Source organism: Alternaria ethzedia, assembly GCF_023757985.1.
Source record: "Alternaria ethzedia strain BMP 0044 chromosome Unknown scaffold_5, whole genome shotgun sequence".
Taxonomy (NCBI): Eukaryota; Fungi; Ascomycota; class Dothideomycetes; order Pleosporales; family Pleosporaceae; genus Alternaria; species Alternaria ethzedia.
In genome coordinates, this window is record NW_026056198.1 from 788,774 (window position 1) to 812,993 (window position 24,220).

Sequence of the window (24,220 nt, forward strand, 5' to 3'; positions counted from 1 at the left end):
GGCGGCAGAGGGGGCTTTGCTGCTGACCGACCGGTTCCACGATCCTGGGGGCGGGTGATATAGTTGTCATAATATTAGTATGAAATAAAAGGAGAAGATTTTGGAAGCTTCGTAAGATCTGATGGAGATGAGGGAAGGGAGTATGGCAGACTTTTATGTTGCCAAACCTGGAGGCAGCAGCACATCACCTGACGAAGCTAACTGACCCTGGACCGAGAAATGCGACCATATTGTACGACAGTTTGGTTCTTTCCACAGAAACATCAGTATCACCTATCCTAGATCCACAGTATGAGTGAAGATCATCGAACGATCCAGTGGGTAGCTGGTCCGCAGATAGAGAGGTAGGCTTTGAGTGCGCTCAATCTGGGTATGATGTGCATCTTCTCCGACGCGTGATAAGACCTAGATGCAATTCGAGTATGCGTCATAAGCGATGACTACCATTGAAAAAGGTCGGGGCTCGTGAAAAGACCCCTCAGGCTCGAGCGCGAAAATTAGAAAGGTTGTGAAGTTTAGTTAGAAGACACGTCCATCGCAGCGCGACTTCCCCGACCCCACTAGCGTCTTGGCATAGATTTTCCGCCGCAACACCACTACCGTCATCATCAACCTATCCCCATAGTTACACGCCGCCCACCTCCCGCCATCGCATACCCTCCCCGCCGCGTCTGGCCCGAACCCACCCCCAAGACCACACAATGCTATCCCGCGCCCTCACCCTGCCCATCCGGCGGCCGTCCACCTTCCGCACCCTGCGCAGCACGCTCCGCACACGCACCCAACACATCCACACACCAACATGTTCCTGTGTACGCCCCACACTATCCGCCTTTCGCTCTGCGCCCAACACGGGCATCCGCGACCTCGTTTCCAGTTTCAACAACCTGAGCATGGGAGGAAGGATACAAACGCGCGGCATGAAAGTGCGGAGTTCAGTCAAGAAGCTGTGTGATGGGTGTAAGAGTGTGAGGAGGAAGAAGGGACGATATGTGTATATTATTTGCTCGAAGAATCCGAAGCACAAGCAGAGGTGAGTTTGGCTTGGAGATGGGGATGGAGACGGGTTTGGCGGGTGCTAATATTGTGCAGGCAAGGATAGAGAGCTTTCGGACACACGAAGACACGAGAGAGCATCTTTGGGGGTGATCGCCGAGTTTGTGGAGAATGATGTGAGAAAGAGGAGGAGCTGTATCATATGTATGCATAACAAGGCATCACAGGCGTTTAACACGGCACTACGAGATTGGGATAGGACACTCAGCTATTGCAACAAATGGAACTCGACTGCACTTGCAGGATAACCTCGAAGCCATAATACTCGTGTATATCATTACATCGTAACCCACCCTCGCCCTACAACCACCCATCTACATCTCCATTTCCACACGCAACTCACCTCATCCCATACTCCCCCCACTCCTATCCCCCGAAATAATCCCCGCCATCTTCAACAACTCCCTATCCATCTCCGCATCCCCCGTCCCCAGATTAACCCTCCTTCTCGCCTCCGCCTCCCTCTCCTGCCACGCCCACTCCCTCCTCTGCTGTTCCGCAACCTCATCCCCACCACACCCCCACACCTCCAGACACTCAATCTCAAAGCGATCCTGCCAATCCTTCTTCTTCCTGCCAGGCAGCTTGCTCGGATGAAACGAGCCCCCGCCCTCCGACAGATGCGTGAAGATGCCGAATTCGAGCGCGTCATCGAGGTGCAGGGAGACGGGGCCCGGCCGGAAGGGCGAGTGCGAGAACTGTGTGGAGGAGGCGGTTTGCGTGGGGATGGGGGTGCCGAGGCCGAGGCCGGCGGGGTGGGTGGGCGATTTGGAGAAGTAGGTGTAGTCTTTGCTGAAGGCGGAGGCGGGGAAGATGTCGTGGGTGGGGGAGAGTTGGAAGAGCTGGGTTGACGAGTCGCCGAAACAGGTTTTGCCTGTGTGTTTCCACTGCGACGAGATGTAGGCGCCGTAGATGAGGGTTTGGTTGGGCGCGCTGGAGGTTATGCTGGAGGGGTGGCGCTTGGGTGGGAGCATGTCTTGTAAGGCGCGTTCGCGTGTGCTGGAGGGCGTTGTGGGGAGGAGACGGCCTTTTACGAGGAGGATAGTAGGCGCGCGCCAGTTGAAGACTTGCTTTTCAAAGGAGCCCATGCTGAAGCCGTGGGTGTTGCCGCTGTATAGTGGACGTAGTCTGCGGAAGAGATTGCTGCCCTTGATGAAGAACGAGAGTTGGCTGAGTGTAGTCAAGTTCAAAATTTCCCCCGGCTCTCGTAAGACTGGCTCCAGTTCTGCTTTCGGCGGAGGTATCACAGGTTTGCTCTCTTGAGTGGGAGAGCCAGGGCCTGCCTTCTTTTTGGATAGATCGAAGTCCTTCGCGAAGAGGAAGTGCTCGAACAGTGGGTTGAGGCCGTTGAACAAGTAGGGCATCGTTGTTGAGACGACAGTGTTGAATGTGCGATACGTGACACCCGGATGGTTCTCGACATTGAAAGACGACAGTATGACATGCGCCGCCTGCCGTAAATTCTCGACCCGCTTATCTGAGAGATCCGGTGCCAGTGACGAGAGACTTTGCTGGGCGTCGATCGGCGCAATGAGCAGCAGCAGCTCCACCAGCTTGAGGAAGTTGTCCGTCGGTATAATCGAATGATGAACGTTCGTCTGTTCCCCATGCTTAAACGCGTCGATCGCATCCATAGAGTCCAACGCAGCCAGCACCAACTCATCATCATCCTCGTCTTCTCCTTCTTCCCCCTCATCCGGCGCATCAATCGCCCACCCCACATTACTGCTCCCGCCCTCCACCTTCTTATCTTTATTTTCAACCTCCTCTTTCTCCTTATCCTCTAAACTCGACCGAATCCCCTTATCATAAATCGCCAAACTCCTATAAACCTCTCTCAACCAAATCTCCTTTCCCCTCTTCTTAAGCACAGCGCCATACCTCTCCGTCAATATCGTAACAACCTTCAGCAACGCCTCTTGCGTAAGTATAGCCGGGGCCTGACTCGGAAGCGGGAACGCGCCAAGGTAGCTAGCCATCTGAAAGACAACAGAGCCCACGCCCAGCGCATCCGGCAGTTCGAGGAAACGACATAGTGTGCTTTCGCTCCAGTATTGTACGCCGGATTCGGTGTCGGCGAGGGAGCGGAAGACGGAGTTGAAGCAGTAGAGTTCGAGCGGTGAGAAACTTTTTGACGCGAAGCGTTGGGCGATGGTTTGGGAGAGTTGCTCTGGGGTTTCGTTAGTTGGAGTGTTTAGGCGGCGACTGGGTAGCGGCGGGTGTAGAATGGGAAGTAGTGGACTGCGTGTACTTACCCAGCGTCAGTTGCGGGGTATCGTGGGATGCTCCTTGACCCATGATCGCGGTAGCTAGGCGGTTTCGGCGCGAGGTAGCATGAGCGGGGAAGTTCCTAGGTCGTCGCGTCGCGATGCTGTGGCTCGATGGGCGATGACGGAATGTGATTTATCTCCGATAACACCGAGATTCTGGGTTTCGACGCGTAGATTGTTTTTTCTGTTTTACATCGCGGTGCATCTACCGCGTATCATTTCATCTCGTCCACAGTTTCGAAGTGGACCTTTGAAGTACTTGTTCAGGACACGATGAATGCCTTCGCTGACATACTGCCTCTTTCGATGCATATCTGCTTCGCGATGGAGCAACGCGTTGAGCAAGGACCTTTCGCAACCATCACACCATTCAAAGACACAATGAACAATCACCTACAGAGGACGATAGAAGCGAACAAGCTAGACGCTCACATTGCGATAAGGTTTTGCTAACTTTCGTCCTGATACTGATGTAGTCTACAGAGCACCTGTTCATCCCCTACCCCGTCCGCGTCCACCGCGATCTCCACGATCACCCCGTCCGCCTCCTCTACCACGACCGCGTCCACCCCCGCGAACCCATGTCGGCGCATCTCCCATGGTGAAGTTATCACTTGGAGGAGGTCCACCTCGACCGCGGCCGACATTGTAGAACCCAACGGGCGGAAGAGGGCCGGCGGGAGGTGGAGGAGGGAACACAGGAGCGGAACCATCCAAGCCACTACCACGACCCCCACGGCCAAATCCCCCTCGACCGAAGCCTTGGACGCTATGAGAAGCTCCACCCCTTCCGCGTATAAAGTTCATGGTGTTGCTGTTGTAAGGTGGGTGAACGGTACTGGAACTGCTCTGTCCACCACGAGTACTAGGTTCATCGCTGCTGCCGCGACCACGTGTAGACGACCTAAGTTCATAGCGAGGAGCTTCAGCAGAACCCTCCACGGCAGGTCCGTTTCTATCGGCAGTTGTCTGGCCCCTACCGAAGCCTCCACGATGTTGGCCACGGCCGCGGTGGAAGTCTCCGCGTGGAGCATTCTGCAGATTTTGATTGTCCATGGCTTCACCGAAATCATCCAGATAGTCCCACATGGATTGAGTGTCTGTCTGGGCTGGCGAGGATTTTGCCACTGAAGCCCACGTTGGTGCTTCTGACGAACTTGCCATAGAAGACCCCGTCGGTGCTTCCGATGAGCTCGTTGTGGGACCCCCCGGTCCAGGTGGGTAAGGCGAAAACTTGGACTCGAAATGGCTTGCCTTTAGGGACTTCCGTTTTGGGGCAGGAGGAGCGACGTATTTGACTATGAATGTAGCGCCATATGTTCTCAATGCAGTTTGCAGCTGTGGTAGCATGGAGCCCAAATCGCTTGCTTCTGGAACCGGGCGACGAGCAGTCATGGTGTCAGCAAGAGCCTCGTCGTAGGCGTACAGTTCCTCTTCGATCATTCGCTCAGTAGCCGATTTATTAGATTCACCCATCCTCTCTTTGGCCCACTCTTCCACTGTACTGAGAATGGTATTGCCTTGCTGTTTGAAGTGGAAATCGACAACGTCTTTCCAAAGTGGTGGCGGTTCATCGAGCCAAGCTAGAATGGCAGTGCGTACGGTATGGTCACGGATCTTTCTGTTGTACATCGCTGAAGGCCCGTTGGGGCTGCGAGTATAGCCCGCTTCCCTTCCTGGTTCGTTGTACCATGGCTCCTCGCACAGTATCATTGCTTGTATGGAGATCAATACTTGTAGCAATGTCGACTCCCCAGAATTCCATGGCTCTCCAGACCATGTACCAAGTAAAGATAAGCAAACTTTACCGTCTGCGTAAAGATTTGGGTTGATGTTTAGACGACCGCCCGCTGTTCCCTTAAAGTTGACCTCCGGAGGGAGGTTCGGAAACATCTGGCCGCAGAAGATGTCGAATTCGAAGAGGCCATTTTCATACGGTGTATCAGCAGGTCCGACAATGACACACTTGAGGATATCGGGCCTATCCTCGCAATAGCGTACGAAGATGCCCGGTGGCAGGCCCGTTTGCAGCGTCGTAATCTCTGTGATCAACCGCTTGAACCTTCCCGGCTGGGAGTCCATGAAGCCCTTCGCTGTGTTCCAATAGTAATGAGTTTCTGACATCAGCGTGGAGTCTACATCCCTCAAACCGAGGCCATCAGGTACCACGACGGTCGCCTTGCCGCCTACGCTATCGGTCGCTGTGATCATATGCGTTTGAATGAATTTGGTAAAGATGGCAATGTGGTCGCATACGTAAAGCATCGTCAGGTCCTCGTCATCCTCGAAAGCTTTCGGGTTCGTATTGAAGCTCTGTAGCATCAGTGAGCTCTGAGTAGTGAGGTTTCGTAGACATTCGGCTAGAGTGGTCACCCTCTCCTTTGCGTCGGGTACCCCGTCATTGAAAGAGAGTGTGAGCAAGTCTATTGTCTCAGGTCGCGCATATCGAGGGCCAAAGAGCGCTGCCTTCGTACTGGAATGCGAGCCAACCATAGTCAGGAAGGAGAACAGCGCCTGATAGAGGTATTTGCGGTTGGTAACATCGACCAACGAGTCGTTGCGTAGAAGCTCTGCGCAGTATGGGAGGATCTTGCTGTTGTTGAGCATTTCCAAGATGGCACCGGGAGGATCGAAATCGAAGCAGGCCTCCCGCTCGAGAGACGGAAGCAGATCGGTCAAGCAATACAGGACAGTTATGCTGAACATGTCTTCTTTTTTCTGTGTAATCCGCGCCTTTGACATGAAGTCATCTTTTCTGCCCATCGCATTCTTGGGTTTGGGTTTGTTGGGTATGGGCTTCATCGAGTTCATAATGTGTTCAAAGCCGTTCGGGGTTGGTGCTTTCCCATACATGTCTTCCAGTGCTTCAACATTGAAAGGCAAACCGTTGATATCATATCCGGCTTCGCCATCGTCTTCAGAGGTGTCGTCGTCGTACATATCGTGATCATGTCCACTGGAGCCCGAGGTATGCCCGCCGTAGCCCTTACCACTAGGCATGGATTCTCTCGAAAATCTGTGACCGCCCAAGGGACCTGTATTTAACCCTCCGCCGCGGGTAGACTTCTGGATCTTCATGGCCTTTGATTTAGGCTCCGGCTTGACTTGCTTGGATATGTTCCCGAGATTTCTGGACTCCCAGATGCGCCGATCGAATCCACAGAGGAGTGCCCATATCAGGAATAACCGCCCACCCACACAACACCATGACACGTTTTGTGAGGCAAACCCGACCTTGGATGACTTTGTGAAGGCGACTGGCTCGCATGCGATGCATGAGCGCGTGTTGCATTTACTGCATCTGAGATTGCAGGATAACTGATCCACTGTACCGTCCGCCCAGTCTTGAAACAGGTTCCGAACATCCAGTTCCGATGAAAAGAACAGGTCGTTGCATACGCGGCATCTGCGTGTCCTGAGGTGATTTGTGAGTTTCGCGAAGGTGTCTAGGGTAACATAGTTCGACGGCGTCTCGGGCTGGTAGTCTGCGATCCTTGTATCGTCCTTGTCTGCTTCTTCCATAGGATTGACAGGGCTCGTTGTATGCATGGCGGACCCGTCATCGGAGTCGTCCCTGTCTGCGTCGATCGGGTCTCCTTCCGCCATCGTATTAAACTCTCACAATAAGCAAAGAGCCTGGAGGTATTCCGTAGATCCTTGGGTGACAGCAGCGGGCTGGAAACTAGGCCGGGAGGTCGTCACGGATTTCCCGTCGTCAGATACGTTCGAAACGAGACACTGTATGCTGCAAGCAAGTTGAGTGTTGATAACGATTGGGTAAAACAATGCTCGCACAAATACGCGGAATGCGAGGCTGGACCACGCTCACCCCAGCACGTGCCGCAAACCGCAAACGCTGCTCATGTGCAAGCTGCCGTGTAGCGAGCGGCGCAGTGACGGAAGAATAACGCTGGCACTTCTGATGTTGCGATGAGGTGTGGAAAGAAGGTCAGTAAGAGCGAGAGGCAGCGACGGAAACGGAAACAAGGCTAACTACGGATAGACGCAGTCACCTTTACTTGCCTGGGGGATAGGTGGTCAGCCGCGCCTGCCCAATGGGAACTCACTGTTGTTACACAGGCGCCGCGGGTCTCAGCCGCGGAGTTGGGGCTGAGCATGTGACGTCGTTGCCTAACCACATTCCTGGGAGTATCTGCGTGCTTGCGGAAACACGCTACGTCCGCGCAGTCACATGGGCATGAATATCAGAATCAACAATTATGCTAAAAGCGTGGGTAGGTAAGTGTCGATACATCTGGATCTTTCCAGATCGCTGTCTCATTCATGTCAAGGGTATGAGCCGACGGCCATGCCAATGACCCTAGCTCCTTCCCAACACGAGCAGCAAACCTATTCAAACACCGCTGCAGATGCACGCTCAGACGCCTACAACATGACCAACCCGATACCGCCCATGTGGTCCTTGCTCGACTGGTTCCGCGAATCAATGCCACCCGATATCGGCGCAGCGCGGTAGTTGTAGAGGTAGTAATGCAGGGAGCCGTCTCCAGCGCCGAAGCGTTGCTCCTCCAGGAACAGCGGGTTATCGAGAAGGGTAAGCGCGTTGAAGACGTCAAAGTCGGCCTGGTTATGTTAGTAAAGATATGTATTGGAGGGTAGGGTGCTCACCTTCTTTGACAAAATCAACGCGTCCTTCATCAGCAAGTTTAGTCGCTGCTTGAGCTTTGTCTTATCCTTGTCTTCCTTGTCGAATGCGACTTCTGAACCGTAGTAGAAGAGGTATGCCGCCTTGATGGTGTTGTGCTTCTTGTTGCCGATGACAGTGCTCTCAAGGTTGTAGAAGGAGAAGTAGTCGGTGATCTTGTGGGTGTTGGGGTCCTCAACAACGTAGCTCCACACGACTTGCTCCTTAGGCTTCTCCTTCGGCGCCATCCAGTGCTCGAATTCGGTCTTGTTGAAGACTTGTGCCATGTCCATGCGCTCCAGGTATCGCCTCAGGAGATCAACAGCTGCGTCAACGTCCTTGGCCTCCATCTCGCGAAGTCCGGGCGTAGAGGTGGTGTCTGGGAGTTTGTACCGTATGATCTGGCGTTGTTTGGTGCTACCGTGGGGGAGAGGAGAGAAGCCGACATCGTAAAGCTTCTCCCAGTCGATGGCGCGGTGGAAGTAGCGGGCTGTTGAGACAGGTGTGGGGAGAAGGGAGCCGACAGTGTATACGGCCTGGAATGTGCCTTCGACGTAGCAGCGGCGGGTAATCTCTTTGATGAGGACGGGTGCTAAACGCTTGGAGCGGAGCTTCTTGTGGACGCAGAGGAAGTTGACTTCGGAGCAGTTGAGGACCTTCTCGCGAACGCGCATTTGTATCGGGATGCCTGAGATGAATGCGACGAGCTTGCCTGAGGCGGTTGCGCGGACACCGACATGCCATTCCTTCTTCCAGCCTGGCGCTTTCAGGGCCCTGCTTGTGTTAGCTAAGCCTCCAATCCCTCTCCAATGACCTACCAGTTCAAGAATGACGGCGAGTACTTGAAGCGGAAGGTCGCATCCTTGTCTTCAACGTAGTGGTTTGTGAGCAGCTCGTATACCTCCTCCAGCTGCTTCTCGTCCTCCAGGTCCATTGTCACCCACTCAAAGCCAGGGTACATTGGGCTGGGGTTCTTGTCCACCTCGTCAATCTTGATCTCCTTGATAGGGCCGTCCTTGATCTTCTCCTTGTTCGCCATCTCCTCGAAGCTGGGTACGGGCTGTGTCTTCCAGAAAGCGTGGCTGGCCATGTCCTTTTGGCTGCCCTGTGGCGCCAGCCCCGTCAGCATCTCGTTGATGTTGAGCTTCTTGATCAATTGCGCGAGTTCTTCCTTGTTGTTCGCCTTGCCCTGCAGTTCATTCGCCAGGCCGGGGTTGTTCGCGAGCAGCATGTTCATCGCTTCCTTGGGTAGGACGTTTCCTGCGGGCGCATTCAGGTCGGTGGTCTCGCCAGCCTTGCCTTTGCCGCTGATGGCATCCTTGATCTTGCGCTTCCTGCTCTTCTTCTTCTTTTCCGACGCGCCCTCTGCGCCTTCCACCGTCTCGGTCGCGTCGTCGCCGCTCTCGTCTGCGGATTCGGCTTCTGCCTGCTTGCTCGATTCGGCGACAGCTTCGGCCGCTGCCTGCGACGTCGCGTCGGGGTCGGAGATCTTGGAGGCTTCCTGAGGCATGTTGGAGGGGTGTAGGGTGTGTCGGCGGGCTAGCGGGGAGGTGTGGCTGTTGTAGTCTTGCCTGGCAGCTCAGGAACAGGTAATTGAGCACTGAGAGCTGCTTTGGGTGGGGCATGGAGGGGCACCTCGAGTCGCGGCTGCACCTGCCCTGCCGTCAGCACCACAACTTCATTCACACATACACACGAACATGGAGACTGGTCATCGATCATCACAAACAACTTGGATACTCGTAAGATGACTTCATTGATTAGGCGGTGGTAACGCGAATCTCAGTACAAGATACAAACAGGTGGGTATCTTCCTAGCCAGACTCCAAAACACCCGCCAAACGCCGGCCCTGAAAGGCGCCCAAAAGCAACAGTAGCAAGGGGTATCGTACAAAAGAAAACACTCTCAAGATGCCATCGCGTCCAAGATCCACAACATCGCCACCACGTCCTCCTCATCTCACACTACATCACTCATCCACCCCTTCTACACTCACTTAACCCGCGTCCATACCATCTCAGCATCCACATCACAACCATCAGTCGCTTATCCATCCGTCCAGCACATGCATGTCAACACAAACAAACCCTACCCACCCCACCATCCTTCAGAACGGGACCTTCCCGGGGTAAACCCCGGTTCAGTCACTCAGGCACCGTAGAGGGCTATACCTGCTGCATCGGATAAGGGTGAGGAGCTGGTGTAACAAGACAGTCGGGCAATCCAAACAACACATAGTGTGTGCTTGGGCTTCGATGTCTTGACTCCATAGAGGGCGGGAAGGGTTTGTTAGTAGCGGCGCGGTGGGGCACCCGGTGAGGCACACGAATGCGCTACTCACCCTATAGGTGGCACAGGGCCGCTACCTTGTCAGTGTTGAGTCTTGTGTAGAGGGAGGATAGGCGGTGGTGGTATTGAAGTGGATCGGTGAGGCGAGGTGGAGGGGAGTTTCAGTAGGTGTTTACCAGGGTGTTCGAGTGGCGCTGGTGTGTGATGAGGATTCGTGGCGTTGACATCGTTTCTCTCATGTTCGTTGGTATCTTCGGTCAGAACTTTGTCCGTGTCTAGGCAAAGTCCCTCCTGTAGAGCGGGAAGTCCGTCGTCCTGGGCTCACCAGTCGGGCACGGATCACTCGAGTAGGCGGGCATCTTGGGCAGTGAAGCCATCTTGTGTTTGCGAAGCGGCGCAGTACCGAAATCCATCTTGGCAGTAAACTTGCGGAGCTCGGCGGCGTCGAAAGGAGCAACCTTGGGCTTCATGGCCTTGGGATCGCCCCACTGCGCAAGCTGGCCCTTGGCGGCAAAGTCCTCGATCTGGGGTCCAAAAAGACCCTCAGGATTGACGTAGACCGGGAAGCGCTTCTCGTGGATGTTGAACGGGTTGTGCTCAGACTTGTAGACGGGGATGTTGAGACCAGGTATGGCGCCGGAGAAGACCCAGTGATCCTTGACGAACGGATCGAAGTTGTCGGGAACGTTACCAGGGCCGTTGGCCTTCCAGGCAAGAATCATCGACATACGGAAGGGCTCCTTCTCGTACTTCATGCCGAAGTTTTCAACCTGCTTCAAGTATTCGCGGCCAAGATCCCATTTGTTAACCGCCCGGACCGTGTATTCCCTGTAACCCATGTAGAAGCCAGTGCGCGGGTCGGGTTTAACGCGGAACTCAAGCTGGCTGGGCTGGTAAGGATGTTTGGCGTTGAGATCGTTGGGCCTTCGACCATGGAGTTCGTTGTATAGAGCGTTCAAGATGGCGCAGAGCAGAAGACGGAAGTAATTGTTGTCGTGAACGAGCTCGATGATTGTTGCACGGTAGCCAACACACTTCTCGCCAATCTCGCGGCTGTTAATGGAGTCGTAGTGTTGCTCCATGTACTTGATTTGAGCTTCCAAACGAGCTATGTCTTCGAGGGATTTCCACTGTCGCAGCAAAAGGAGCGCGATCTGGCTGTGGTTGTATGTGGACGCCTCGCAGTAAGCGTTGTGGACGTTGTCTTCGTAAGACTTGATCTCGCGGGGCGCCAAATTGTCAGGTACTTTCCTCTCCAAGAGACGGATCAGGGCACGATTGTAGACCGCTTTGACCAGCTTGAGGCCAACCCAAACCCCACCGAGAGCCGTCTTGATCAGCCCATTGGATACGGAGAGCATTTCCCGAAGGCCCTTCAGGCCGGTCTGGTAGCATCCTAGCCAGATGTCCCAAAAGTACGCATCGTCGCTCCCGCCGAAAAGACCTTCCATCGTGACCAAGCTGACATCGCGAGAGTGTGACCAAATCTGCATCCAAGATCGGATACGGAGCTTGATCACAAGAACGATGAGATTCCAGCCGAGAAAGAAGATGTCGCTCAAAGCGGCCTTGATTATCACAGAGAACTTGGTCTCCGGTTGTCTTGGTCTGGCGGCGGCAAGGTCTGGGAAAAGGCACTCTCCGATGGTAATCCTGGTGATAGGTCGATCGAATACTCTGTCGATGCGACGCGTGCTTGTCCGGGCTTCGTACCAACGTCTCGCTTGTCTAGCAATCCATTGTCCTGGGGCGGTTGCAACCGTCTTTGCAAACCGTCCACACAGGAAGAGGATGTGCCCGATGGGCGGCAGTTGGAAGTGGGCGATGAGGAGAAGTGGATACGAGAAAAGGACTTTGATTATCTTCGGCCATACTACGTATCCTTCTGACCATCCGATGCAGTAGTCGGTGATCAAGCATACCCAAGCCAGGATCAGACAAGCATATCCGATGCGGCAGCCAGTGTGTCGAAAGGAAGCGTCGATGTATTCAGGGATCTGACCCAATGATTGCATAACGTGATCCTTGCCTTTGACGATGATAGCGATCCATGAGGCCATGACGGCGGCGGAAAAGACGGCGGCGAAGATTGCGATGACATCGAACGTGGAATACTGAGGCGTCCACATTACGTGCATTGCAGTCGTACGATCTTGATGAAGCTCATCGGAACGAGCTCGGGTGCGAGACTCAGCCCGAGTGTAGTCAGGGGAGGGGTAGGCGTAGTCGTCGATAGTAGAACGGTCGGACTCAGGAACAGGGGTGGAGGAGGTGGACGGAATGGCAGGAATGTCGTGGGTGATGGCGGTAGCAACAACTAGAGGGGAGGTCAGTCATCGTATATATCGAAGTGAGCACCGAGCAGTCGAAACTTACCTCCGACGGTTTCAGTGAAGGTGACAGTGATGGTAGGTAGAGGTTGTTCAAGCACGAGATAAGTCTTAACGACCATCTCGACTTCGGACGCCGGTAACGGCCATTTCGCACGATTCCAGACGGCGATACCCACCAAGTACAGTAAGGCGTCAGCCCACCACATGATGTTGGCGGTTGTTGTCGCGCACTATCAGAATGACTGAAGTATCGTGGGTTGAGGTGTCAGTGTGAACGGTGTCGCACTGCGAGCTAAGCGCAAGCAAGCTGGGGGGAGTGGCAAGAAACAGGTGTGATCGAGAAGTTATCAAGATGGAATGTACCGTCAGTCGCCAGTGCGTAAACAACAATTCGCAGCGGCGGCGGGGGTAGTGAGCTTTTATGCACTCCAGGCAGCGAGGCTTTAGTGCGATTAGGTCAGCGACGAGTGTTGTTTTGGACCCTTTTTTTGGAGGTCGTGGAGGTGGGGGACCATAAGCGGGGTGGCGGAATGTTTGTTTCATTGATTTGTGTTGTGGCAGACGTCGTGGTGTTTGGTGGTTGGGAGGTTTGTGTGTTGGAGTGAAAGGGGAAGTTGCGAAGGGTGGATGGAAGGAACCGTGGGGACGCGGGAACATCAGTGACGCGAGATAGCGAGAGGAACACCAGAAACGTGTCTAGGACGTGCGTACGGATAGCAGATAGACAAAGTGGCCTAGATTACCGTTAGTATGTTGTTCAGATGCGTGGTCCTTACCTGTGCTTATCAGCAACCCAACAACGCTCACTGCACATACGGAACGACGAAGTAATTTTGACGAACTATATCATTTCCACTACATCAACCCGACTGATGCAGTCTCTGCGCTATGCTACTCACTATCCTCTTCTTCTGGTACTGAATCGCGACTGCCGTTGACATCAAACTCCACCTCGGGGTATTTCCCACCAACCGTAACAAAAATACATTAGATCCAGTCCATCGGTCATGACAAAGCGTCCACAGGACGGGTATATAAAGAGAACACATTGTATGAAGGAGTAGTAAACCAAGGAAAAAGTGATACGCCCTGCGCTGTGCCGTCCAAGGGCACACGCCCGCCCTTTTGATATCGTACATCGAGTTTGCGAAAAGATTGGAAATGGAATGGGAAAGAGAGATGATGTATGGTGTGATGGCGAAAAGACAAAAAAGGGTATCGCTATGCAGGTTAAAAGCAAAATCTTGGGTCTAAGTGTAGATGCTCAAGCTCAGGATGAGGTACTCTGTGGTCCGCGTATCGTGGTGCCGTTCTGGAACTCGATTGTGAAGTTGACGAGATCTAGTTCAAAGGGGCCGACGTCGATGCTGCCGCTGTTGGAGTTCCCGTTGCGGTCGTCTGTGAGTAGGGATTGTATGGACTCCTGCGCGCTCGCGGCCACGTCTAGGTCTTTGCTTTCCTGAAGCGCCAGGAGCACCGCTACACGGGCAAAGTCGAGAGCATTGATGTTGCTCGAGATGGGCTGTGTTACGAGCTCCTCCGTCTGGGCTTTGGCTTGTTCATTGGGAGCCTCGGCTTCGTCGACCTGGCCGACCGTTTGGCGCTTGGCTAGATGACCAGGGACCTGCGCAGGATGAGGATGATGGAGTACTGGGAGCGTACGCGACGGGTAAAGTGCGGTCCTTGAGTCCATCGAATGAAGACGCTGAGGGATTGAACGAGAAGCAAGGCCATTGAAGGTAATCAGGGCGTTCTCGGCTGCGCAACTGAGCGAGAGCTGAGAGAACAACGACAAGACACGGGTGGCATCCAAAGGAACGTTGAACTTGGGGGCGGTCACCTCGATCAGGCGAGGAATACCGGAGCCCATCGTGGCGTTGTTGGCAGTGCCCTCGATGCTGGTTGTGGTGCAACCAGTAGCATCGTCGTTCGTACATGTCTTTCCTGTGAAGCCGTTGATGCATACACAGTTGCATGATCGGTCACCGTTGAGTATGGCGACACCGCCGTTCTGGCAGGTAATGATACCGCTACATTGGTCGTTCCCTTGACCCGGCCCAGACGTGGGAAGTGGTGCAGCAGGTGCGTTGGGATTGTTCATGTTGTTGTTACCCCCGTTGTTGCCTCCGTTGTTACTTCCTTGAGTCTCTTGAGCGGCAGAGGTATTGGCGCCCTTGTTCTGGTTTGGTAGGACGACTAGGAACACGGGAATGACGACCGCGGCAGCGATGACGAAAAGCAAGACGATGAGGAGCGTGATAAATGTCCACAAGGGCATACCACAGCACCTACGACGCGGCTTCTGCTTTTCGTTGCTGAACCCAGAGTCGGTAGCACCGTTGCGTCCGTTACCACCTGACGGCCACTTCGTCATGCTGCCGTTGCGGAAGTTCGGGGTACCCCGGCCAGAGCGGTTGGGAGTTTCTTGACCTGGTGGTGGGAAAGCGGCGAGCATCTCAGACAATCCAGACTGACGAACTTGGTTCCTGTCGGGAGCACCAGTTTCCCAAAAGTCCAACCCAAGTCGACTTGCTGTACGTCCGCGATCAAGGTTCGCTGCCAGTCGCGTGGCTCTTCGAATGAGATCTGGCAGGCTCGTCAAGCTGCCGCGCGCTTCAGCGTCCCGGACCGCGTCCATGTCGAGCCTCGCGGGCCGTCGCATACCAGCGCGCTCGGACATTCCGGGGTGTCGCAATTCCTGCTGGAGTGGTGATGCAGTCCCAACGTTTCCGGCCTTGCTCTTGAAGTCCTCTATCGTGTCCATGGAATCCATAGAGACGGACCTGCTGAGAGGATGTCTTGAAATACCCGACGGACTGCCATCCCTCGCTGCGAGTGTTGCGGCTCCGATGCCCATGGCCCCCGCGCCAAGCCTAGAGCCATCAGGCTTCTTCCCTTCAGGTCCGCCCTTCTTGTTCCCAAAGCTGTCCACTGACTTGATAGTCATCAGCGATGGCTTAGTCCTCCTGCCCAAGCTCGCCTGTCGCAGAAGGGCGGGCGATTGCTGTACGAGGCCGCTTCGGTCGTCGGAGTCGGTCGGGGTCGGTGAGATGGTATCGCGACTGTTTATGGTCTCGCCGTCATCCGAGTAGAGATCGTCATCGGGGTAGAAGTCATCCTTGTTAGTCGGGAATACGTTGCTAGAAGCAAAGGATCCGCGTTGTGACTGTATCCTTGAAGAGTTGTTCTCCGACTCCTCGACGATGGGTGACACATACGACATCTGCGTGTAGTACGACGAAGGCCCTCTCCGCGAAGAGGGCGGTGGACCGAGACTTGGAAAGCGTCGCGCTTGTTGGATACTTGGCATAGGCGGTTGGGGTACAGGAAAGTCGGGTATGGAGCCTATTGAGGAGTCTGAGGCTATCGACGAGGTAGTGATTGGGCGCGAAGATCGGAATGAGTTGGGTGAGAAGGTGTCGGCATTCGGATGTAGATATATCGATGTTGGGGAGGTCGGCGAGGGAAGATCGGGCGAGAGCTGCTGTATAGGAAACTCGTCGGATACAGGGCGTGCAAACTGTGGCGGTGGTCTCAGTCTTTCTGGAGAGCGAGGTGGTAAGACAGGTGTCGGATCGGCTTTGTCCCTGGTAATGTTTGGCAGTGGCCATTGTGGTGATGGCGATCCCGAATCAATGTCACCTCTGCTTCCCGAAGGCGCCGGTTGCTGTGACTGTTCTACACGTTCCTGAGAGTTCTGCATGACGAGCTGGTTTGGTCGCCGAGGAAGGCCAATGATCTTCGACGTGTCTGGGAGTTGGGTCCTCTTTTGCGCAGCCTGCATCCGCTCTCTCGCCGCCCGTACCGAGCCCTTCTTTGCGTCTCCATCGCTGCTTGCGCCTGTTGCACCGTATGCTGCGGCGCCCAGTCTTGGATCGTAACTCATGAATTAGATGTCGAAATGTTGACGGTAAATGTGCCACTCGACACAAGTCTGGCTGTAAAAGGTTGTTGTGCGACGCGAGGTTCACACCCTCGGTGCGCGTGACTGGTAGAGTCGTCGAGTCTGCTCCAGGCAACGTAGGGTTGTAAGAGTGTTGAATGTGGGTACTGTTGTGCGACTGTTGACGCATACGCACTTGTTGCAAGACAGCTGATGGCCAATGCGGACATGTATGACACGCAGGCCCCGGGGTACTCGAGCTCCCGAATGCTGGTCCAGGTACCTTCTCCAAATTACAGGCAAAGAGGTGAGAGTAGGGTAGACTCCAGGAACAGACGCGGTGATTTGATACGTGTCGGTACACGCGGAAAGCAGCGATTCCTTGCGTGAGCGACAGCCAGTTGCCTGAGGTTTCAGAGATTCAGGAACCAGGAGGTGACTGATACACCGTATCAGATATCGACTAACCTACTCTCACAGATCAGAACGAGTCCTTTGCATGATCGGTGGTGCTCAATAGGGACTCAATAAGGACAGCAAGGGCTCTGCGGACGGAGAGTACACCGTGATGCAGAGTATAACCGAGCCACTATAGCCCATGAGCCTATGCAGCCCAGCAATAACATGCCAAATACGACGAGAGCGGACGCAGAGGCGAGGAAGAAGGGAAGGTGTAACGTTCTCTGTTGCAGCACCGTGGCGCTGATCCCAATGGGGTTTCATAGAAAATCCATGTACTTACAGTAAGAGGTTCGCAGCCAAGTCAGACGAGCGTTGTCGGAAAAACGGCTATCGATAGCACGCGATGAATGAAGGCGGTTGAATAGAGTGACAGGCCGTTGGGCCAAGTATAAGGAATATGTACAAAGGGTAAATGCGGGGACTAAGCTACGCGGAGGTGTCGAAAGTAGTAAAAAGAAAGTATAATAGTTAGGATGCGACAGAATGGTGGTGGCGCAAGAGCTTCGAGCTCGCGAATGGCTTCAGGCCGAGATGGAATGGAAAGAGTGAGGATAGGCAAAAGGCACGAGAGACAGCGACGACATGTCACGCAAATACAGAAACTTTGGAGTGGCAGGCAGGGCAGATTGTGGAACACGCAAGGTTGGCATGGTTCAGAGTTAGAAGCACGGACTAGAAGGTGTAGTGCAGGAAGCGAAGACGCCACGACATGCGCGGGCGACTCAGGGGCCTCGTACTGGTCACCGTCTATCGAAATCAGCATGGTGCGACAGTCGCGGGCAACGCACACGCTCCCGCCTCAGCACGAGGTGAGGAGAGGGACCCAGAGATGCGCCCAACGTGCGCTGGTGCGAGAGCGTGCGCCGTTTTGAAAACGTCCGCTGCATTCACTGTGATGAGGGTAAGGTTTTCTCGAGGCGCGCCTGAGGAGCTATTCGTGGTTATTCGTGGTTGTCAGCACTTGAGCGATCCGGTAATGTTGTAGGATGCTTCAGATGCTTGCGGCCATGGTGTGTTTTACATAGCATCACCTTGCGTAGACGAGGCGGGCCCGCGACTCGGTCTCGAGTGTCGTTCCGGCCAAGACAGCCCAGTTTAGCACTCGCGTGCTGTTCCTGCATGCATGACGCTTTTTTGGGGCCAGGCAATACGCCTACTGCGACGCTCACAAAGGGTGCCTGCAGGAGTGCGAACCATTCTGCCTGAGGGCGCCGTTGACGGTGTGCGCAACAACGTCTCAACGCTGTCACTAGGGATCCTAGTGATCGGGGAAAGGGCCGAGCCAGCGAGATTGGACGCAGGGTCGCGATCGAAGTTGATTTTGCGAGGCTCAGCGAATGGCTGTGGAAGACGGGATTGATATTAGATGCCGAACCACGGTGACCGTGATGGCGGGATCGAAGGTGGACAGCTGGGAGTAATCAATTCGAGGCGTCCCATAGATAGCGATCGACAAGCGAGATCCAGCGGCCTTGGTGCGTCGATTACACCGTCCCGCGTCTCGTCCTACCGCGCCAAAACCTTGACGTGAGGTCTCTGAAATATCCCAAGGCTGACACTATCTCGCGCAATCACCGGTAGAGTTCGCGCAGAACCTTGGATGTGGCCGTTGGGCAGGCACCGGCTCAGTCTGCCACGTGATGTCAGCGTGGCGGAAATTATGGGCAAAAAAAGAAACATCCGACAACGCCTCTATCGACTCGACCCGAGCAAGTGCTCTGTGCATACGGAAGCTGCGGTCGTCGCTACCAGATCAGCGAAGATCCCCACCTGGGCATCCCCGTGTACCGCACACGTCATATATGGATCTTATACCACCAGACTCATGTCCACACTATTGAATCTACTGAATCCTGCGGAAAAATGTTTACACTCCACACATGTGCGACTTGTTCGTGGGAAGACTATATCTGCAATCTTGGTATGCGCCTGTGCTACCAAAACATGGCGGGGAAGTAACTGCTCGGGCTCAACTGGCAGGCACGACGGATAGCTGCAGTATGTAGGAGCGTTGGTGCAACTGCTGCAGCCTCCCTATTGACCTCCCAGCCACAAAGTCATGTACGACAACTGAACCCGTCCTCGAGTCATCGCTCGTGCAACGTCGAGTACCCACGCGAACAGCTAAGCTCAGCATGTCCGAGATGACGCGGATGGCTACGGACGACGATAGAGAAATCGCGCAGCCGATCAACATGGCCTCTCAGCAAGTTCGTGGAGGGTGCAGGACTGAATTGCTACTACAAGTTACTGAACTCCATTGTAGGGCATCGCCATTGGATGCAGCCGCGCATTCCGCAAACCCGTGACACCCGACCAGAGCTCTGGGCATTTACTGCCGCATACTGAGGCTTCTCCAGACGGAGGTATAACCCTCGGGCCATCACACGGCGCATACAGCCAGTTGTCCACGGACGACGTCTTCACTAACCATGGCCATGCTCAAACAGTGACAGCATCCACGCTCTCGAGACCAGGTGCAGTTCCACCCTCGCCTTCTCGACTAGCCAATATTCGGGTCCGGCGCGCGAACAATGGCTCAACACTGGTGCAGTCACCAGCCCGCGCTGGACATGCCGCGCGGATGAGGCAGATCTTCGAAGATGCCGGCCGTGATCACCAGTCTTCTCACCCTGAGCAAGGCATCTCATATCCCCAGCTGCCAAACATCTCAAGAAAGGCCTCGCCACCAGTGGAGCATGGTAGGAACGAGCAACATGCTATTCTCGCAATCTCTCCGGTACAACGTCTAGAGTCCCCGTGCATGTCGAGAACGTCGTTCAGGATGGTATCACACGCGACGCAGGCGAACAGTCCTCACACATCTGAGCAGAGTTCAGAGGCGTGGTCGGACGATTCTGGATACTTCATCGCAGGCTCTCGAAACCGCACTGCCAGTCTTACTGGTCCGCCTAGGGATCGTATCAACGACTGGCTTGCAAGCACATCTCTACACGAACAGGAGACATGCGGTATAGAAGATGTACTCGACTACCAGTCTACTAGCCATTTACTGCGCTCTTCATCTGGGAAAGATGTCTTCAGCAAGGATAACACCCAGACACCCCATCATATCAGCACAACCACTATCCCAGACCCATTTCTCGAACCCGACTCTACCCTGCACATCTCCCCCCTCTTCAAAGCTCTCCCTCCACGGCGCCCTCGCAATCAGCCACACACTCCAACCCAGACACAAACGCCTTCTCCAACGACTGTCACCATCCGCCCTCACCAACCCGCAGTAAACCGCTCGATCCTCGAAGAGGGCGGTATTCAACTTAGCCCTCTCAGCCCCAACGTCTGTATCGAACGTGGCCCGTCTCGTTATCATTCCACGCGTACGTCGCCGAATAAAGAACGACGAGCGTTGCGGTATACTATGAACGGGAGTGAGAATGAAAACGAAAATGGCGGTGTCGGACTACAAAAGGGGAAGGGCAAGGAGGTGGATGATGCAGAGGTACAAGGTAGTCCGCTTGCGCCGTGCAAGATCGGTGTCGGAACGAGATTCCAGCATGCAAGGCATGGGGTGAGGGGAGTGGGAAGGTTCGGTCGATGTTTGGGGACGTGAAGGGTCGCTGGTAGGACGATTCAATCAGTTGAAAAGAATTGAATAGAAGAGTCAGAAGGGGGCTGATTATTGGGTATCACTGCTATATCTCAACATGGAATACCCATCAACACAGCAGAAGACTTGGATAGATCGATAGTATAGAGTGGAGCATATGACATTGCATTCGTACAGGCAACTCGTCCGCAACGAACGTGATATATACTTGTATATTCATTGTCCCTCCTCCGTCTTCTCCTCACCCACCTCATCCTTAATAATCCTGCAAATCTGAATCTTACTCTTTCCCGCCCTCAGCACCAGCGCCTCCCAATCCACAAGATAGTGATAAGGATTGAAATCCTTGCCCGGCTCGATAGTCGCCCACTTCAACGCGGTCGGATTGTCAGGCGGACCAGAGTTGGGTACGATGACGTACGCGCCCTTCTTCGCGATCAAGCGGCTCGCTTCGGATTTCGAACTCGCGAGACCGGCGGCGTGAAGGACGTGCGGAAAGGATCCGGCTTGGAGCATGGAGAGGGGGAGTGTAACGACATCTGACTTGTCGTGCCGAGGTCGTTCGGGTAGAGTGGTAGTTGTTGGCTGTGCGGTGGAGGAGGCGGCGTAGGCTTTCTTGTATTCGAACAGCTCTTTTTCTTCCTTCATGTGTTCCTTTGGCTCGTTGGTGTCGCCCTCGTCCCTGGCAATCGCGTTCCTCAGCGAGAATAGCGAGAAAGTATGGGCTCCCTGGCCGAACGCGTCCTTGTGTGCGGCTTCGGCTTTCTTCGCGTCTGCGGCACCGTGTGCTAGCTCGACGATTTCGCGGGCGAGTATGTGTTGGGCGTTGCGCTTGGATGGGTCTTGGTTTTGGCGGTTCATTAGGAGGCCGATCTCGTCAAGGGGGAGGAAGGTGAAGAGTTTGAGGTAGCGTTCGACGTCGGCGTCTGCGGTGCGGAGGAAGTACTGATTAATTTGTCAGTGATAGCATCGTAAAAGATTGCGGAAAGTGTACTTGGTAAAGATCGAACGAGCTCATCATCTGGCGGTCAAGCCAGACTGCATTGCCCGCGCTCTTGCCAAACTTCTCGCCAGACGCTGTTGTAAGCAGTGGTGTGGTGAGACCGTAAGTTGCTACGCTTGGGTCTTCGTCGCCTTCTGCTCCGTTGTCCATGCGATGTATCTTGCGCATATGACTGACGGCGCCCATGCCGGCGATGATATTTCCGTACTGGTCAGATCCGCCTATTTGTAGTTGAACGCCCTGGTTCCGGTACATGCTCCACCAGTCGTAGGCTTGGAAGAGGGGGTAGCTAAACTCGGATATAGCCATACCCTCGCCGCTTTCCATTCGTAGCTTGACCCTGGACGTGTGAGCAGCATTCTGCACTCGAGATATGAAGGACTTACGAGTCGCGACTGAGCATGGCACCCAGGCGCATACCAGACCCCAGATCCCTCATCAGCTCAACTGCACTCAACTGGGACAGCCATCTCCTATTGTTGAGGATATCCTGCTTTCGGCTGATCAGGGGGGAGTACTGGTACTTGATGCCCAGGCATTTGACGTTCGTCCACAGCTTGTCCAGTTGGCGCTGTATGCTCTCCACATTCATAGACTGCACATCTTCGCCTTGCCGAGACCGAGCCGTTGTTCTGCCAGAAGGGTCGCCAATCTGGACGGTGCCTCCTCCTAACTAGCCATGATTAACTCGCGTTGTATGCATCGAGTCGCGGGTGGCTCACCAAGCTGACGGTGTAGTAGCCATGGAGGTACATCCAGTACAGCGCCATAAGCGGAAGGAGGTGGCCGACATGTAGGGAGGGGGCTGTAGGGTCTACGCCGACATATGCGCCGATGCGCTTTTCGGTGAGCAGCCAGTCGAGCGTCTGGCGTCCACTGTAATGATTAGCGATAATTGAATGAAGCCGTTCGTCATGTGCTCACCCGGCGACATCCTTTACAAATCCACGCTCTTCAAGTACACTCAACATGCTCTGGTGCATTCCCGCCCGCACTTGTCCCGCATGTTCCTCCCATTGCGCCTGGCGTATTACTGGGTCGGGCTCCTCGTCGGCCCATCTCGCTGCCGGTCGCTCACCACGGGCAAGCACATGTTGATGTCGTATGCATTGCCGACATACAAATGGTCGGGGCCGTGGTAGACGTCGTAAGGCTGACATGGCTGCCCATTGAGCGGCATCAAAACTTGGGCCCATGCCAAAAATGTTCCTAAATGCCAAGATGGGAATTCAATGACCCCGATTGGCTGGAGCCCTAGTGCACCTCGCAGCTACCCCGACCTCCGCACACGTCACCTGCACCTCCTCGGCCTCTTAGTGCCTGCATATGCATCATTGTCCTGCTGAATACCTTAGTTGTTGGTCAATGCAAACTCAATATCCTCCTCATCATCCGTCCCGTCCATCGTGTCTTTCTGTGTGCTTTCTATCATTATCCTACTTAACTACATAGCTTGTCCTGACTTTCTGCATTCGATACCATGTACGCCGCACTCAGCTGCCATCCCCCGCTGGGCCAGACGACTACCATTCCCTCCGATCGAGAATCTGTGTGTTCAATCTGTCTCCAGACCTGAGTCTCATCTAATCACACACTCAGGTAAGGTTTACTGTAGTCATCGAGAGCTCAGCCGGGCCGGACAAGGCATGGGAGGTCGCTTTGTGGCACAACTTTGATACTCCTGATCTATGGAAAAGCACTAGCTTAAAGCCAAACGACGAGGCATGCGTTGTGAGCAAACCAACGTGCCACCTAGGCTCGTCAGAAGCTAATCGCAAACAGACGGTAGTCAAGCCCAGTCACTCAAATGTACAACGCCAGTACTATACAATTGACTTAGCCGGACGACCCAAGCACGGGTCTTCCCTATCGTACACCATCACTTTCAGAGCTTCAGAAGTGAGTAACATTCGCTCTACAATGGGCTGGCTGGATTGACCATGTAAAGCGATCAATCGAAAGTTGTCGCTAACATACCCAGAACGAACCGTGGAAATGGGCCAACGAGCAATTCTCGACCTCAGACGGCCGGCTCATCTATCAGTCACCAGATGCGTTGAAAGAAGATTTGACTTACTATCTCGAGGGCCTACCGCCATTCCTCAATATATCCAAAGAACAAAGCGATACGCCCAACACCGTTCTGTGGGACCTCACCTACCCCATCAGTGCAGCGTCAGGCAAGCAGCCTGGTCTATCAGGAGAGAAGCTTGGTAAGCCGACGAATCTCTCCCGCTGGTTCGCTGAGGTACGACTATGGGCTCCATGGCTTGCTCCGAGACAGGGCAAAGACCGTTTCCAGCCTGACAAAGATGCCATGTTGGCCGCATTCGAGCGTCACGATGGTACTCATCTGGCACTGCTCGCCGTGAGTGGGTTGGACGAAGTATTGACAACTCTCAATCATGACGGCGACGGCAGAGTCGTCATGAACGCCAGGAACGATAGCGAAAAGGATGGTACTGTGCGTATCGTTGCTGCAGTGGGCATGAAGCTGGACGACGCAGTAGCAGCCTCAATGTACTATGCTCGCAAACTCGTAATGGCATACCAAGTATCGGCAGGACTGGTCAGCGAAGAAGAGAAGGCCTTGATTGACGACTTCAAACCGCAGTGGCTGGAGAACTGGTATGATGGCTTGACATACTGCACCTGGAACGGCCTAGGCCAGAAGCTCAATGAAGACAAAATCTTCGAGGCACTGGAG

The 24,220-nt window shown here is 54.4% G+C and overlaps 6 protein-coding genes across 6 annotated transcripts; all 6 read right to left on the bottom strand.

Annotated features, from left to right (window-relative positions):
* Positions 1-1,400: 1,400 nt before the first annotated feature.
* Positions 1,401-3,354, bottom strand: RTC5 (Restriction of telomere capping protein 5; the record flags this gene model as incomplete). Its single annotated transcript, XM_049374621.1, has 2 exons — positions 1,401-3,226; positions 3,312-3,354. The coding sequence occupies 2 exons, from the start codon at positions 3,352-3,354 to the stop codon at positions 1,401-1,403; spliced, it is 1,869 nt and encodes a 622-aa protein (XP_049235612.1).
* Positions 3,355-3,818: 464 nt separating this feature from the next.
* On the bottom strand, positions 3,819-6,932 carry J4E87_002989 (uncharacterized protein; the record flags this gene model as incomplete). Its single annotated transcript, XM_049374622.1, has 1 exon — positions 3,819-6,932. The coding sequence occupies one exon, from the start codon at positions 6,930-6,932 to the stop codon at positions 3,819-3,821; it is 3,114 nt and encodes a 1,037-aa protein (XP_049235613.1).
* A 780-nt stretch (positions 6,933-7,712) lies between these two features.
* Positions 7,713-9,481, bottom strand: J4E87_002990 (uncharacterized protein; the record flags this gene model as incomplete). Its single annotated transcript, XM_049374623.1, has 3 exons — positions 7,713-7,910; positions 7,956-8,745; positions 8,790-9,481. 3 exons carry the CDS (start codon positions 9,479-9,481, stop codon positions 7,713-7,715), a joined length of 1,680 nt encoding a protein of 559 aa, XP_049235614.1.
* A 1,055-nt stretch (positions 9,482-10,536) lies between these two features.
* Positions 10,537-12,800, bottom strand: J4E87_002991 (uncharacterized protein; the record flags this gene model as incomplete). The annotated part of the gene is made up of 2 exons (XM_049374624.1): positions 10,537-12,578; positions 12,638-12,800. 2 exons carry the CDS (start codon positions 12,798-12,800, stop codon positions 10,537-10,539), a joined length of 2,205 nt encoding a protein of 734 aa, XP_049235615.1.
* Positions 12,801-13,864: 1,064 nt separating this feature from the next.
* J4E87_002992 (uncharacterized protein) lies at positions 13,865-16,480 on the bottom strand (the record flags this gene model as incomplete). Its single annotated transcript, XM_049374625.1, has 1 exon — positions 13,865-16,480. One exon carries the CDS (start codon positions 16,478-16,480, stop codon positions 13,865-13,867), a length of 2,616 nt encoding a protein of 871 aa, XP_049235616.1.
* A 4,246-nt stretch (positions 16,481-20,726) lies between these two features.
* J4E87_002993 (uncharacterized protein) lies at positions 20,727-22,673 on the bottom strand (the record flags this gene model as incomplete). The annotated part of the gene is made up of 5 exons (XM_049374626.1): positions 20,727-21,455; positions 21,505-21,853; positions 21,900-22,186; positions 22,236-22,389; positions 22,438-22,673. 5 exons carry the CDS (start codon positions 22,671-22,673, stop codon positions 20,727-20,729), a joined length of 1,755 nt encoding a protein of 584 aa, XP_049235617.1.
* Positions 22,674-24,220: the final 1,547 nt, after the last annotated feature.